Source organism: Carcharhinus amblyrhynchos, chromosome 28 (assembly GCF_965287045.1).
Source record: "Carcharhinus amblyrhynchos chromosome 28, sCarAmb.v2.hapA, whole genome shotgun sequence".
Lineage (NCBI taxonomy): Eukaryota > Metazoa > Chordata > Chondrichthyes > Carcharhiniformes > Carcharhinidae > Carcharhinus > Carcharhinus amblyrhynchos.
The window spans coordinates 22,774,377-22,792,537 of NC_137351.1; the positions used below are offsets into that span (position 1 = coordinate 22,774,377).

General features: G+C 42.1%; 1 protein-coding gene across 1 annotated transcript in view; it reads right to left on the bottom strand.

The window, feature by feature from the left end:
* LOC145359668 (protein unc-13 homolog C-like) overlaps window positions 1-18,161 on the bottom strand; it is a 396,096-nt gene that overhangs the window by 197,751 nt on the left and 180,184 nt on the right. The window contains 3 exon segments of the mRNA XM_080214409.1: window positions 913-1,002; window positions 4,315-4,383; window positions 8,580-8,730. Coding sequence (XP_080070535.1) covers window positions 913-1,002; window positions 4,315-4,383; window positions 8,580-8,730 — 310 coding nt within the window.

Here is an 18,161-nt window from a genome sequence, read left to right on the forward strand (position 1 = left end):
CAGGACATTCACAGGGTCCTGGCATGCATCTCAGCCGTACGTGCGGTCTCCAAAGCTCTGGAGACTGGAAGATTTGGCCTACTGCCCACAATAGGGAAACAGCCATTTTGTGACAAACGAATCTGGAATGCTCCAGGTGGGACTTTTAGTGCACCCCCGCATCATGGTGGAGGAGGTGACCCACCAGTAGCCATCAGTGGGACTGGAAGATCCTGCTGGCGAGAATGGCTGGAAAATTCGAGGGCTGCAATTTCAATGTAAATGGGCAAAAAAGCTCAGTTAAACCAAAACTGCTCAGTAAAAGAATTAACACAAATGTTTAAAATCTTCCTTCGGAAAAGAGATGCTGGATGATACAGGCAGATCTGTAAAGCAGATAACTATATTATGGCATAGCACAGTACATTAGGTTCTTCATAAATCTGGCATTGCACTCAGTGCATGCCAGGAGGATTAAATCACCAGGGAAAGCAATCAGTGATAAAAATTCCAGATCAAATGGAGTAAAATAAAGAAAATTCTTCTGCACAAAATATTTGTCATAGAAAATAATAAGCAAGTTGTTTCTTTTAAAAATAAGTGCATTCCATATAATCGTCCACTAATTGAAATAGAATCTGAGGGCACAGCCTCAGAATAAAGATTTCGAATCGAGGTGAGGAGGAATTTCTTCAGCTGGGGAGTGGTGAATCAATGGAATTCATAGCAACACAAGGCTGTGGAGGCCAAATCATTGGGTTCATTTGAGGCAGAGATGGATAGGTTCTTGATTGGTAAGAGGATCAAAGGTTAGGAGGAAAAGGCAGAAGTATGGGGTTGAGAAACTTATCAGCCACGATTGAATGGTAGAGCAGACTCAATCGGCCGAATGGCCTAATTGGGCTCCTTTACCTTATGGCCTTAACGCCCTACCTTCATTCGGAAAAAGGTAATGCTGGTTAAAAGGTCCACGGTCGATTTCAGATCCTGCAGTCTTTCTGGATTACTGGCTGGAAAATTATCCTAGAAAAAATAACACAGAAACATGATGAGTACAGAAAATGTTGAAAATACTCAGCAGGTCTATCAGCATGTGTGGAGAAAGAAACTGAGTTAATGTCACATCAATACTCTTTCACTCTATGAATACAAAACAGGCTTAATAAAAAAGAGAAATAAAGTCAGTAATTTCATGGTGATGAGGAACTCGAGGTCAGCAGATGTGAAAATTACCCTTTGGCCTCTTTGAATTTACAAACACTTACAGCAAAAACTAAACAATTACATTTATACAGTGACTTTCACAACCATTAGGTGTACCAAAGCACTTTATGGCTACTGAAGTACTTTTGAAGAACAAAATAAAAGCAAAATATTGCGGATACTGGAATCCGAAGCAAAAACAGAAAATGCTGGGAAATCTCAGCTGGTCTGACAACATCTGTGGAGAGAGACTAGACCAACGTTTAGGTGACTCTTCATCAGTAACTCTAAGTAATTCAGATCAGACATGCTGCTGGACACACCAACCATGCACCTCATCAGTCTATTGCTTGGCATACAACAGCCATCCAGAAATAGTTATTTGATTTTCAATTTCAATCCAACTCATTGAAGCCAACTTCAACCAGTTTCATAGAATCACCTAATTTGGCACTACAGATTGAGACTGTTCAGCGCATTGTGCTGTTCTTGCAAGGAGCAATCTAATTAGTCTCACATCTCTGCTCCAGAAAGATTTATATTTCAGGGATATATCCAATCCCCCTTTGAAAGTTTCTATGAAACTGTCTCCACTGGCTTTTCATTGAATGCATTCCAGACCGTAACAACATGCAAAAGTCTCATCTCCCCTCTGGTCGTTTTGCTAATGATATTAAATCTGTGTCCTCTGATTGGTAATTATCCAAGCTAGAAGAAACAGCTTTTATTTACTCTACCACAACCCCTGCATCAAATTTAAGCTCTACTAAATCTCCCTTTAATCTACTCTGCTCATCCAAAAGCCTTCCCATCACAGACATACTGAGGGGGTGTTGCACTGGCTCATAGCCATCTGTGAGATGTTGCTGGGATCCATACAGATTAGGGCACAGATGTCAGTGACCATCTGCTGAGAGAGCCACAGTCTTTGTAGAAGTAGAAATGGCCGGGAGCTTCACATTTTTAGGCAGTCCAGATCACCAACAACCTGTCCTGGTCACCCACATCTGCATCTGCCCCAACCCCACCCCCATCCCTTCTCCCAGCAATGCCAACATTATAGTTAAGAAAGCCCACCAGCGTCTCTATTTTCTTAGAAGACTAAGGAATTTTGGCATGTCAACTTCAACTCTCACCAACTTCTACAGATGCGCCATAGAACGCATTCTTTCTGGTTGTTTTGCAGCTTGGTATGGCTCCTACTCTGCCCAAGACCGCAAGAAATGACAAAGGGTCATGAATGAAGTCCAGTCCATCACGCAAATCGATATCCCACCTATTAACACTGTCCATACTTCCCGCTGCCTCAGTAAAGCAGCCAGCATAATTAAGGATCCCATGCATCCTGGACATATTCTCTTCCACCTTCTTCTGTCGGGAAAAAGCTACAAAAGTCTGAGGACACGTACCAACCAACTCAAGAACAGTTTTTTCCCTGCTGCCAACAGACTTCTGAATGGACCTACCTCGCACTAAGTTGATCTTTCTCTTCATCCTAGCTATGACTGTAACACTACATTCTGCACTCTTTACTTTCCTTCTTTATGTACGGTATGTTTTGTCTGTATAGAATGCAAGAAATTATACTTTACACTGTATACTGATACATGTGAGAAAATAAAGTGAAAGTTTATTTACTTAATAGCCACAGGTAAGGCTTACATTAACACTGCAATGAAGTTACTGTGAAATTCCCCTAAATCAAATCAAAGTCTCCACTGGTACAAGTTCTCAGTTATCTACAAGTTTCTTTGCTTTCACTTGTAAATCCTGTGCTCAGGATGGCATCTCCTTCTTCTCTGTGCCCTTTGTCCCTCTTCTCTGACCTCCAAGTGCCCGGCTCTCTGCTCTTCCCGCACCACCTAATTCTCCTCGTCTCCACTGGCCTCGATTCTGGAGGGTGCAGCATCCATTTGGAGAAAATGATTATTGTTCTGTCTATATAAGTTTTGTATAATTCTTATTTCTTTTCTTCATAAAGTACCAGCCTGCACTCCAAAATTCGTAGTGGAATAATCCATGCCGACTCCACAATCGCAAATATGGATGAAACCATCTATTGTTAGTCAGTACAAGATTATTTGTATTAGTCAATGTTTCCTGTGAAAAAGGGAAGAGCTGGTTCTAAATTAATCTCTTCCATCTTCTTCCGTTGGGAAAAAGATACAAAAGTCTGAGGTCACGTACCAATAGACTCAAGAACAGCTTCTTCCTTGCTGCCACAGGACTTTTGAATGGATCTACCTTGCACAAAGTTGATCTTTCTCTACACCCTAACTATGACTGTAACACTACATTCTGCACCCTTGTCTTTCCTTCTCTATTCAAAAAGAATATGTTTTTCCTGAAATGAACTTCAGACTGGAATTTTCATTGTAACAAAGGAAGGGCACCATGTTTATTTTTAAAAGTCAATGTGAATTATTCATTTGCTTATCATTTAATTATCCAGTCTGTCTTAGCTTCCAGAAGCAAATAAGAAAATACTTCCCTGTATACCCTTTGACTCTGATTTTGATAGGTTTGTAGATCAATGGGAAAGCTTATCCAGTGAGATTTTCCTCCTATGAATACACTATGCATTCCTGGGGGGTGGGTGAAATTAGTCAGCAGTTCATCACAGGTTTGTAGTGACTCACAACTGATTTCGCACTGCATACAATGTTTAAATAAATATTCAAGGCATCGATCTTACAGAAGTTGGCATGAATAAGTTTCAACCTCCAGCAACCCTGGTGCTGAATCTGCCCCACCTCCGTCACGGCTCTCTCCCTTGTAACCCAGTGCTAAAGTCAACACAAAATATTTATTTCTTCATCTTCATAGACAAATTTGGACAGGAGATCTACTGGTGTGGGAAGAAATCTGAATTGTTGAAGAACTCAGTTGCCTGCTTCAGAACACATAGTAAGAAGTTCACAACACCACGTTAAAGTCCAACGGGTTGATTTGATAGCAAAAGCCACTAGCTTTCTGAGCGCTGCCCCTTTGTCAGGCGGGTGTCAAATAATCCTGTTGGATTTTTACCTGGTGTTGTGAGACTTCTTAGTGTGTTTACCCCAGTCCAATGCCGGCATCTCCACATCATGACTACCATCAGAACACATCACCAGTGCGACTGTCCATACATACCCTATATTTAGAAAGGTCAATCCTCAGCGAGTTGTGCAACTGATCGAGCAGCTTTATAAATTTTTCTCTCTGTAAAATAAATAAAATAAAACACATATTTGTGTATGTCTTTGGGAAACATTCCTGGGACCTCCAACGTTGAATTTTTCAACAACAAGTACCTATTAGAAAATGATCATATATTATGGATAACCACAGCTGCCTATATACTGCCTGGTTGTGTTATATTTATTTGATGTTATCACAGAAGTACACGCGCTTGTTTTGTGAAAACAAAAATTGCCATAAAAATATACTTTCAAGTATTTTCATAGAATCATACAGTACAGAAGGAGGCCATTCAGCCCATACCGTTTACAATCCCGCCCAGGCCCCATTCCCAAAACCCCACTCATTTACCCTCTAGCCCCCCTGACACTAGGGTCAATTTAGCATGGCCAATCCAGCTAATCCACACATCTTTGGACTGTAGGAGGAAACCCATGCAGACATGGGGGGAAGTACCAACTCCACACAGTCAGTGATCCAAGCCGGGAATTGAACTTGGGACCCTGTTGCTGTGAGGCAGTAGTGCTAACCACTGTGCCACCCATTTTAATTACAGATGGATAAATGTTGATAAAATCAACTGTGGCACCAATGCAGGATCAGACTTCAGTTCAGAAAACCTTCTCCACACAAAAAAAATCAACTCGAACACTGTGCTATCATGATAAATAGCAGTGTCAGTGTTATTTATTAAGAACATTCTTCTGTAATGTTGCAGGTAATTTACAGATAATACAAATTTTGCTAAGACAATCAGCACCAACTCTAGAAACACGCATAGTTCACCATTTCATTGATTCTCAAAAAACCATTATATTTGCAGCTGAGAATTGGTACTCGGGTCTTCGTCATGGAGGAGATTTAATGAATTTTTGATGGAAAAGAAACTTGCTGCACAGTTTTATAACAACATTTCCAATATTAAAAAATGCAATTCATCTTACACATCATGATTTTGTTTTCTCTTACTTAGTTTCAACATAGTTCATAAATAGTCAGTATTACATGAAATTGGATGCAGAAATATATTTGTTCTGCTCAGGTTTAGGAGAGTGGTAGCTGTAAATATGCTTCTTGGACCATTCATCTAACTCTGAAATACGTTGTGCCACATCGAAAGTGAAGCAACTGCTAATGTAGAAATGTTTGAACAATTTAAGAGATTGGTGATTTTAATTAATTTTAATCAGTTTTGCCGATTGTGCAGTTGAAAAAATTATATTAAAATTATGGAAACTGTGTGTTCAGGCCATTAACTTTCAACATTTAATTTCTTGCACATATATTCAGTCAAGTGTTTTGTACGCAATCGGGTATCATGTCAAAACGCAAACTTATTTGCAGAAAGAAATAATTTATGAATCAATTATTCATTGAATAGAATTAGTTATCAGGAAAGATATGAACAAATGGGGCGCTTCACTTTAGAACAAAGCTGATAAGTGTTAAATATTCGGATGGATGATTTGGCAAACAGGGAAAACTGCTGGCCCAGTCAGTAAGTCATCGTAGCTTGATTAAATCATCAAAACAACAGGAGAGGTTGCAGGATTGAATGCACATCACACAGGTTAACTGCAGCAGCAGATAACTGCCTTCACACCTCCACAGAAAGTTTGGAGCAAGTGACGGGAGAGCATTAAGTGCATGTTTTTAAAATATCTTTTAAGTTTATTTATTAGTGTCATAAGTAGGCTTGCATTAACACTGCAACAAAGTTAGTGCGAAAATCCCCTGGTCACCATACGCAGGCGCCTTTTTGGGTACATTGATGGAGAATTTAGCATGACCAATGCACCTAACCAGCACGTCCTTGGACTGTGGGAAGAAACCAGAGCACTTGGAGGAAATCCACGCAGAGACACGGGAGAATGTGTAGACTCCGCACAAACAGTGACAGAATTGCCCACAATTTCACATTCACTCTGGTGTAATGGTTTTTGAAAATTATTTAATGGGATGAAGGTGTCACTGGCAAGGCCAGCATTTGCTGCCCAAGTCCTAATTACCCTTGAACTGAGTGGCTTGCTCGGCCATTGCAGATGGTCTTTAAGAGACCATTTTGCTCTGAGTCTGGAGTCACATGTGGGCCAGACCAGATAAAGACAGTAGATTTCCTTTTTGAAAGGACAGGTGGGTTTTTAAGTTTATTTATTAGTGTCACAGGTAGGCTTACATTAACACTGCAATGAAGTTACTATGAAAATAAGGAGTTTAGAAGGATGAGGGGGGATCTTATTGAGACATATAAGATGATGAAGGGGATGGATAGGGTAGAGGTGGAGAGGTTCTTCCTGCTCAGAAGGGACAGCAGAACTAGAGGGCACAGCCTCAAGATAAGGGGGGTGCAGTTTAGAACAGAGTTGAGGAGGAACTTCTTCACTCAAAGAGTGGTGAACCTCTGGAATTCTCTGCCCGTTGAAGTGGTGGAGGCTGCCTCGCTAAATATATTTAAGACGCGGGTAGATAGGTTTTTGGTAGGCAAGGGAATTAAGGGTTATGGGGAGAAAGCGGGAAAGTGGAACTGAGCCACTTCAGATCAGCCATGATCTTATTGAATGGCGGGGCAGGCTCGAGGGGCTAGATGGCCTACTCCTGCTCCTATTTCTTATGTTCTTAAAATCCCCTAGTCGCCACATTCTGCTTGGCTACGCTGAGGGAGAAATTGGCACAGCCAATGCACCTAACCAGCACATCTTTTGGACTGTGGGAGGAAATTAGAGCACCCGGAGGAAATCCACACAGACATGGGGAGAATGTACAGACTCTGCACAGACAGTGACCCACACCAGGAATCAAACCTGGATACCTGGTGCTGTGAGACTGCAGGGCTAACCACTGTGCCACTTATGACAATTGTCATGGTCACTAATATTGAGATGAGCTTTCAATTCCAGATTTATTAATTAAATTTAAGTTCTACCAGCTGTTGTGGTGGAATTGGAACCAAAACATTAAACTGGATCTCTGGATTACTAATTCGGATTACATGCCGGTGTATCAGCAATTTATAGACTTACATGTTAGTTAACTGTTTCAAACATTCATGCACAATACCAATTTTCAACACAAGCTTGTAGATTTTTCCTCAGTAGCTTTGCCACTATAGCATCTTATAATACCAGGAGGTCTTGTAGCACAGTGGGTAGTGTCTGACCCCGAAGCTTTGAGTTCGAGTCCCACCCCAGGACTTGATGGCCAAGGAAGGTGAATTCATGATGTGGTCAGACAAGTTGAATGTCAACCTGAAAATCCTTCCAAACACTCCAGTAGCTGACGGTAAGCGTGGGAGTGACTCCTGGTCAGCCACACTTGATATGGAGCGACAGCCTCAAGCTATAAGCCCCTGGTGACAAACTAGCGACCTGTTTCGGGAATTACTCGCTATGGAAACAGATGAAAGTCTGCCTTAGTGCACCAGAGTACAAATGTATCAGATTGGGATCGAGTGTGAAAACACCACCTAAGTTTTGGAAAATGCTGCAATAATAACGTTTCAATCTTTATGTTAAAAAAAATTCAGGCAATCTTCTATCTTGAAATGACTAATATTTGAAGATCATTCACCCTGTGGCCAATTCTTTTTGAATATCAGAAATTTTACGAAGCAGCCAAGTCGATTTTGCAATTCTTTAAAATATTTAAATATATAAACCACGAAGCTCTGCTTTCCCTGACTACAGATGAAATGAGGCAAGGCCATATAACTCCAGGCTTTGATACTGTGCCATTTTAAAAATGAATTTAAACATTAAGGTAACTGAAACTTTAAAGAATATTAACAGCAGAGTGGAAGGTGCGCCAAACTTTCTTCGAGATACAGCGAATGAATTCAGTAAGTTTGAAGAATTAATTTAAAAAAACTAATGACTTGCCCACATGAAATCTGTTGACAGCAAACAGTTTATTTTTCAGGATGAGGCTCTTCTAGACTCAGTAGTGAATATTGCAAATACCCAATAGATAGTGGTGCAGCCTGAAGCTCCTACGTTTTTATTTAAGTCCATTAAAATTCTTCCAATTCAGAAGGTGAAATCTCAAAACTGCTTGCATCAGTAGATTCCTACAGTCTAAAGGAGACAAAATGGATTGCAGCCCCGGGCGAGTTTCTTGTTTGGTTGATTTTCGAACATCAATAGTCCTTTCCAATATTATCTGGATCCATTGTTAATTTGCAAGATTTCAATGCACAAATGCATAACAATTATTGCACTTACTCCAAAGTTAGAAGCAGCAAATCGATCTGAGGCTGAAACGTTTGTTGAAACTGTAGTGTGCGCAAAATATGCATTAATATTGGCCAACAAAGTGCTCATTACAGCAGGAACTCCGGGGCACATGTACTTGGATGATAGACAGGAGAAATGCCTGCAAGAGAAGAAATATTTATTTATTAGAGTTTCCACATTTCAATTTATAATTTGGTTGCAATGTTTAGGTGCATGGTTACATGTTACCAACATACAAGCTGTTTTGTGAAGTTGGTACATTGGTTATTCCTCAGATACTGAAGCAGTCATTCCCACATCTAGCAAGGCCTGCACAACATTTTGTCTTGAGTTGGTAACTAGCAATTAACATTCCACAGGGGTGCCAGGCAATGACTACCTCCAGCAAGACAGATTCTAACCAACACTGGACAATGCATTTCGTGGTATTGCTTTTGTGGAATTTCCCAGGAGAGTTCACGGATCAGAAATATAAATGGACCAGCAGGTAAATACTGCGGCTACAAGAACAATTCAGTGGCTGGCAATGTATGACTGTTTGATCTATAATTCTCCTGATAACCTACTGGATAAAAAAACTCAATATGGTATTAAGCCATACATACAGGGAATGCCAAGTTTGGACCCTCTGAATTGGTTGATCTCAGCTAGGTAAGTCATAACACTGTTACAGATTTCACAAGTTCCATGGACGACAGGAGGTCATGAAGAAAGGTCACTTGGGTAAGTTACCAAAATGTACCGTTCCCTATCACTCCAAGATTTTCCATTGATTTCTGATGAAACTCTGCCAGATGATTGGAAGAACCTCTGTAGAAATCTAGCCACAAAGATTTTGGATCTGAGGATTTTTAGAAATATTACACATTTTGAAAAATAATCAATTGGGTTTTGGGTGTTTCAGCACTGTATGGTTATCACTGCAGGAAAGGACATCTTTTTTATAACTCATCCATTGTACATGGGCATCGCCAGCTGGATAGCATTTAATACCCATCCCTGGTTGCCCGAGAGCATTTGAGAGTCAACCACATTGCTGTAGCTTTGGATTCACGTGTAGGCCAGATCGAGTAAGGATGGCAGATTTCCTTCCCTAAAGGACATTAGTGAACCAGATGGGTTTTTTTTCTGACAATCGACAGTGGTTCCATGGTCATCAGTAGATTCATAATTCCAGGTTTTTTTTTATTGAATGCAAATTCCACCATCTTCCATGGCATGATTCAAACCTGGGTCCCCAGAACATGAGTTTCTGGATTAATAGACTAGTGATCATATTACTAGACCATCCTACATTCTTGGGAAGTCCTATAGTGTGTCACAATCAATGGTTTACTTTTGAGATGTAGTCACTGTTGACCAGTAGGCAAATGTGTTGTTGTCTTTTTTGCACAGGATAATCCCAGAAACAGTAAACGAGATAAGTGAGCACTTAATTTGTGACGGTGGTATCAACTGAAGGACAATTGGCCAGGCCGGCAGGTCAACACCTGCTCCACTTTCAGTAATGCCGTGGGACTCTTTTTGCCTGAACAAAACGGGTTAATATTTCATGATGTCAGATGACAACATAGAAAGGTCGGGCCACGTTTATATTCAAATCCTGGAGTGGGATTGCTACCACTGAACCTATAATGCAACAGCTTATTACTATAACATTGCTTGTTATAGTGTCCTGGCATGTCAACAGAGGAAAATACAGTGTTAACTGGGTCTGGGCAATAGCCTGTACAGTAGACCCACTGGCAATCCAATAGTTAACTATTCAAAAACAACTCCTTCCAACAATTTTCACTGAAGGTGTTTTTGATAGCCTAATTGTCAGGAGAGAAGAATGAACTATTAAAGAAAATCCATTTTAGCGCAGGAGAGTATTAAATACATCTGAAATACACTGTTTAATATAAATGATCTGTAAGTCTGCCATGGAATCTAATCAACACATCATTTATTGTCAGTGCATGCATGACAAGAATGTCCAAGCTGGCAAAACAAATGTCAACATTATGTTCATGGACTGAACTGTGTGGATATATTGTCCACAGAATTGCAATGGTGCATAGCTGTTGGAGGTTGTAAGAGTAAAAGCAGCTAGGAGCTGGAAACATTTTACAAAAACTATCCAACGTGATTTTATAAAAGAAATACACAATATTACTTTCAGAGAACATTGAATCATTTAATCCTTCTGTAATGTAATTTAAAAGAAGTAAAAAATGATGCTTGGAATAAATAGTTCAAATGATAATATTTTACAAGGTACAGTAAAATTTTTATTATCCAGCTCCGCTGCCGTTTAATCAAAAATGTGGATTAACAGGGAATTACACTACACAAGACAGGGTGCTGCTCTGCTCTGTCTGAGGGGAGACAGGAAGCAATTGGGCAGTCAAGGGCATCAAAGTAAAACGAGACGCAAATAGGTCAGCACCACAGCCGGGACCAAGCTGAACAGAAACTCTCATTGGTTTGGATAAATGGCTCTGAGTGCCATGCCCACATGCTATTACCCTAAGTGGATTTGTTAGTATAATGCCATGTTAGCAAATGATAACATGGATATTCCCTTTTGCAGCATGCCCAGGAATGAGTCTGCCCCAAGTTCCAGAAATCCGCCATTTGACTCTTTGTTCTTGACCTTCGGACCAGCTTTTCCATAGAATCCCTACAGTGCAGAAGGAGGCCACTCGGCCCATTGAATCTGCACTGACCACAATCCCACCCAGGCCCTATCCCCGTAACCCCGCATATTTAACCTGCTAATCCCCCTAACACTAAGGAACAATTTAACGCTGCCAATCTACCTACCTGCACATGTTTGGACTGTGGGGGGAAACCACAGCACCCAGAGGAAACCCATGCAGGAACGGGGAGAATGTGCAAACTCCACAAAGACTGTCACCCGAGGCCGGAATTAAACCCAGTCCCTGGCACTGTGAGGCAGCAGTGCTAACCACTATGCTGCTAATTTGAAAAATAAATTTGAGTTGTCAGTTTCACTGACAATTTCTCTGAGTGGTAGCTGCTGCTTCTGACCTTTGGGCAGCTTTGTGGGCTTCTGCTTGGCTTTTTTTCAGAAAAAACAATCAGAACTGACAAGGACTGAGGATATGAGAAATTTTGGTTAACAGAGGACTCTGACTGGCACAGTGACGAATAACGCAAAGTTTACTGCACTAGTTAATTTGTTTAATTTTGATTTGATTTGATTTATTATTGTCACATGAATTAGTATACGGTGAAAAGTATTGTTTCTTGCGCGCAATTCAGCCAAAGCATGCCATTCACAGTGAAGGAAAGGAGAGAGTGCAGAATGTAGTGGTACAGTCACAGAAACATAGAACAGTCCAGCCACAGTACAGGCCCTTCGGCCCTCAGTGTTGTGCCAAGCTATGTCCAAACCCAAGATCAAGCTATCCCACTCCCTATCATTCCGGTATGCTCCATGTGCCTGTCCAATAACCGCTTGAAAGTTCCTAAAGTGTCCGACTCCACTATCACAGCAGGCAGTGTATTCCACCCCAACCACTCTCTGAGTGAAGAATCTACCTCGGACATCCCTCCTATATCTCCCACCATGAACCTTATAGTTATGCCCCCTAGTAACAGCTACATCCACCCAAGGAAATAGTCTCTGCATGTCCGCTTTATCCTCCTCAACATCTTATAAACCCCTATTAAGTCACCTCTCGTCCTCCTCCGCTCTAAAGAGAAAAGCCCCAGCTTCCTCAACCTTTCCTCATAAGACCTACCCTCCAAACCAGGCAGCATCCTGGTAAATCTCCTCTGCACTCTCTCCAATGCTTCCACATCCTTCTTACAGTGAGGCGCTCAGAACTGCACACAATATTCCAAATGTGGTCTCACCAATGTCCGGTACAGTTGCAGCATAACCCCACGGCTCTTAAACTCAAACCCTCTGTTAATAAATGCTAAGGTGTTTATAGGTGTATATAAATAGCTAAGGCGTAGAGAAAGATCAACTTAATGTGAAGTAGGTCCGTTCAAAAGTCTGACGGTAGCAGGGAAGAGGCTGTTCTCGACTTGGTTGGTACATGCTCTCAGACTTTTGTATCTTTTTCCTGATGGAGGAAGATGGAAGTGAGCATGTCTGGAGTGCATGGGGTCCTCAATTATGCTGGCTGCTTTTTCAAGCAGTGAGAAGTGTGGATGGAGTCAATCGGTGGGAGGTTGGTTTGAGTGATGAATTGGGCTTCATTCACAACCCTTTGTAGTTCCTTGCAGTCTTGGATAAAGCAAGAGTCAAACCAAGCTGTGATACAACCGGAAAGAATGCTTTCTATGTTTCATCTGTAAAAATTGGTGAGAGTTGTAACGGACATGCCAAATTTCCTTAGTCTTCTGAGAAAGTAGAGGTGTTGATGGGCTTCCTTAAATATAGCGTCAGCATGAAGGGACTAAGGTAGGTTGTTGATGATCTGGACACCTAGAAACTGGAAGCTCGTGACCATTTCCACTTTGTACCTGTTGATTTAGACAAAGGCATGTCCTCCACAATGCTTCAAGAAGTCAGTGACTATCTCCCTCATTTAGCTGACATTGAGAGAGAGAGATTATTGTCATTGCACCTGTTCACCAGATTCTCTATCTCTTCCCAGTACTCTGTCTCATCACAATTTGAGATCCGACCCATTACAGTACTGGAATCAGCAAACTTGAAAATCAAGTTGGAGGGGAATTTGGCCACAGAGTCATAGGTGTATAAGAAGTATAGTGGGGGGCTGAGAACACAGCCTTGTGGGGCACAGGTGTTGAGGATAATCGTGGAGGAGGTGTTGTTGCTATCCTTACTGATTTCTTGCAAATTTGAATGGAAACCTCAATGCTGAAGGACAAGATATGAATAGATACCGTTCCCTGCCTTGCCTGACCACTGCTAATTCACATGCAAGTTCTCCCCTTTCCAAACCTTCACTGTAATGTCTTGTTGTGATTGAATCTTCCAGATATCTGGAGTGAATCAATTAGCAAATATTGTATCCCTGAGAGAGTACATGTGAATGAGACAGGGGCCTACTTTTAATTCCCATTGTTCTTTGCAGCAAAATAATTTAGTTTAACGCTGGAATATTTCGCAGCAGCAAACAGCAATTAACACCAAGGGCATTTTATGGTCGCTGGTTAATTTGTTAATTGAAAAAGCCCCGCGTGGCCAGGGTTTCCTGGGGAGGACTGGGGGAAGCAGTGAAGCAGAATTGATTGCCATTCTCTCACTGGTACAGGGTGAAGCATTTCAATGAGATTAGCAGAATGTTCCTGCTCTCAGCAATAAGAAACCTCTCACTGAGGGTGTCCATTGGTGCAGTGAAAAAACAATGAGCACAGGCTGTGCATAATCCTCGCTGCAAAAGTAGCAATCAAGCTGGGGACTTAACTCAAACAACGCCCTGCCAAAATCCTCATCACATCACTCTCGAAAGTAGTGACTGAGCTACAGTTTCAGGTACTGGTGCCCATACTCCCATCCCAGACCTGAAATAGGTCTTCAATCATGGATGAACCAAGGCAGTGAATATGGACGGCACACTGACACAGTGGTTAGCACTGTTGCCTCACAGTGACCCAGGTTTGATTCCCGGCTTGGGTCACTGTACATTCTCCTCGTGTCTGCATGGGTTTCCTTCGGGTGCTCCAGTTCCCTCCTAAAATCCAAAGATGGGCTGGTTAGGTGCTAAATTCTCCCTCAGTGTACCCGAACAGGTGCTGGAGTGTAGTGATTAGGGATTTTCACTTTAACTTAATTGCAGTGTTAATGTAAGCCTATTTATGATTAATAAATAAACTTTAAACTATGGGCAAGGTGTAAGGTATCAAAGCTTAGGCTAACCTGTTCTCCAGTGGTGCACATTTCGTGGAAGGTTCACTGGACAAAGCAGCTCCTCAACATTGGGATTTTCCGTCTCCTTGCAGCACGTTTCCTGATAGACTCACCACTGGCCACCCTTGGGATTTTCCGGTCCCAATGAAATCTACGGCATTTGGTATGGATCACCCGCTCCACCACCAGACAGCCTGTTGCAGGTGTGTGTGTGTGTGTGTGTGTGTGTGTGTGTGTGTGTGTGTGTGTGTGTGTGTGTGTGTGTGTGTGTTGGGGGGGGTGGGGTGCGGCGTCACCTTTGGTGATGCTGGAAAATCCTGCTGGTGGGATGCACTGGAAAATTCAAGCTATAACCATACAGTAGGATAGAAAACGCTGGAACACTGTGCGGGATTTTCCAACCAAGCTTGCCTCAGGACTGAGAAACCACCTCCCCCACCACCAAAAAAAAGAACAATTTGTTTTGATTGCTACTTTTTTTTTCTGAAATGAAAACAGGAATGCAAACCCTGCCCAAAGTCAGTGAACCTTTGCGTGGTCTGGTCTGTGTCCCACTTGCTACGATCCTGCAGTGGTCAGATGGGAAAATTCCACCCCTAGTCTTTACACATTAACACGCATGCATTTACAGAGGTACACATTGTATATTGTGCACCTCTAGCCAATAATCCCTCTTTCAGTCTACTCCCAGATACATGAACACAGGCAAATTCCCAATTCTTACTCACGACCTGAATACAATTCACACCCGATTGATCATAGAATCCTGCAGTGCAGAAGGAGGCCATTTGGCCCATTGGATTTGTACCAGCCACTATCCCTCCGAAGCTGCATCCCCATAACCCCGTGTATTTACCTTAGCTAGTCCCCCGACACTAACGGGCAATTTAGCATAGCCCAATCCTCCTAACCTGTACATCTCTAGACTGTAGGAAGAAACCCACACAGACATGGGGAGAACGTGCAAACTCTACACAGTCAGTGACCAAGCTGGGAATTGAACCCAGGCCCTGGTGCCATGAGGCAGCAGTGCTAACCACTGGGCCACTGTGCACCCAAAGGCAATTGGTACACAATTAACATGAGTAATTTTTCATTTGTCCAAAACAGGGACTCTGAGGTCAAATACAACTCCAGATTAGTTTGCTCAGGATGGGCTCTGAAGCAAACTAGGGAGTTTTTGATACAGTGATAGATCACCCCTGAGGGGGGAAATCCCCAACATTATGGTCTGGCTGCCTTTTTTAATTACAGTCTTTTAATTACAGTTTCTAAAACATGGCTGAGAGGGCATCTTCTTGTTGAGTTTTTCACTTTGAGGGTGGTGGGTGCGTGGAATTGGCTGCCGGTGGTGGTGGTGGTGGAGGCAGATTCGATAGGGTCTTTGAAGAGAGTCCTGGATGAGTACATGGGACTTAGTAAGATTGAGGGTTGTAGGTAAGCTTAGTAGGTAGAGATATGTTCGGCGCAACTTGTGGGCCGAAGGGCCTGTTTGTGCTGTAGTTTTTCTATGTTCTATGCCCTCCGAGACACTAATCTTGAATCATGGTTGGGTGCGCGCTGAATCTGGGAGGGCTTTGATTGGCCCTTCTGCTTTTAGCGTTCACCCACAGCCCTTAATTGGACAGGAAGCCCACCTCCACGCAAATAAGGCCCCACCCATGTGAGAATCTTAAACTTTATCGAGGAAATCTCCATGGAGGTGGTTTCCTAACCTGAGGACCAACCCAACTCACGTTCCTGCCTCGGTGGAATGGAGCCAACCCTTCAGCACTGGGAATGAGCCTTAGATGTAGAGAGAGTAGTGGGCCTGAAACATCTGCGAAGGCCTCAGGAGAGACTGAGCGAGAAAGTAGAGCTGGTGCAAGTCACAGGAATTCAGCTAGGATTTATCTTTATATTCCTTCTTTAGTTAAGCCAGGAAGAGATACAGCATCATGCAACTGTGTGCCAAACAACTTTATTAGGAAGGAAGCAAAAAATACTACCACTTAAAGAAGGGAAGCAATGAAAAAGGAAAAAGAAAATGCAAAATCAATTAAATTCTATAATTGAGCTTCCAGAAAAGAAATATCAAAGCAGAAAATGGATAATTAGACTTGTAGCTTTATATTCTAATTAATTATAACTTTCCTATTGGGGCCAATAGGATATATATATATGTGTTTTTTCAAAAAAACCTCAGTTTAATGAATATTACATTTTAATGAGGAAGTATATGTTTCTCTCTTCTGGGATTAAGTGATGGTCCAAAACTAATTCAAATGGATCTGACTGATGTGATGATAGCTAACAACCAGACAGACTGGTGTGTTTGGCTGCAGCAAGTAAATTCCTCGCCGACTAGCAATGACTTTGCAAAAATGTCAGCATTTTAAGAATAGAATAGAATCCCTACAGAAGGAGGCCATGGAATCACTGCACCGACCCATGGAATCTGCACCGGCTACAAACCCACCCAAGTTCCATCCCCATAACTCCATGCACTTACCGTAGCTAGTCCCCCTGACACTAAGGCGCAAATTAGCACTGCCTATCAACCTAACTGCACATCTTTGGATGTAAAAACAAATGCTTCATCAAGCTTACACAATTTACACAAATCAGCAAATTTAAATCATAGAAACATAGGAGCAGGAGGAGGCCATTCGGCCCTTCGAGCCTGCTCTGCCACTCATCATGATCTTGGCTGATCATCCAACTCAATAACGCAATCCTGCTTTCTCCCCATAATGTTTGATCCCATTCATCCCAAGTGCTATACCTAGCCACCTCTTGAATACATTCAATGTTTTGACATCAACAACTTACTGTGGTAATGAATTCCACAGGCTCGCCACTCATTGGGTAAAGAAATGTCTTCTCATCTCTGTCCTAAATGGCCTATCCCGAATCCTTAGACTCAATCCTCTTGAGTTTAGCTTTGTATGTTCAAGTTGTTTCAAGGAATCCATTAGTTCATGTTGAACAATGAATGTAATGTACAGTGATTGCATTCTAATTTTTAAAAACAAAATTCACTCTTGAGCAAGGTCGCTGGCAAGCTCAACATTTATTGCCCATGCTTAACTACCCCGAATAAATGGTGTGGGCGTTCATTTTGAGCAGCTACGATTCTTCACAGCAGTGTTCTGATGCTTTTTGTTGGCTCCTAGGGCATGTTATAGAATCATAGAAGCCCCACACCACAGAAGCAGGTCATTAGCCCCATTGAACCTTCACCAACTCTGACAGAGAAACTTATCGAGACCTCACTAATCCCCAAATATTTGGGACAGTGAGAAGAAATCAAAGTACTTGGAGGAAACCCACAGAGACATGGGGAGAATGTGCGAACTCCATAGTCAGTCACCCACGGCCAGGGTCGAACCTGTGTCCCTGGTACTATGAGACATCAATGCTAACCACTGCGCCACTACACTGCCCTACTTTGGACATCACTGGAGAGTTAATTATGTTATTAAGGGACTGGAGTCATATGTTGCTGACTGTGATAAAAACAGGCAGAGTTCATTTCCTATAGGTTATTGGCGAAGATTCCTGCTTCAGACACCATGAAGTAGACTTCCAGTTTGGAGTAGATTAACAATAAGCCTTTATTAACAGCTCATAGCTATGTCCATATTTACAGTAGAAGGGATAGGTAGGGGCAGTGCCAGAGTACTGCCTGGGCATGACCTCCCCCTCCAGGGTGCACTCACTGGAGTTTCTCTGCTGGGTCTGTCACCCCT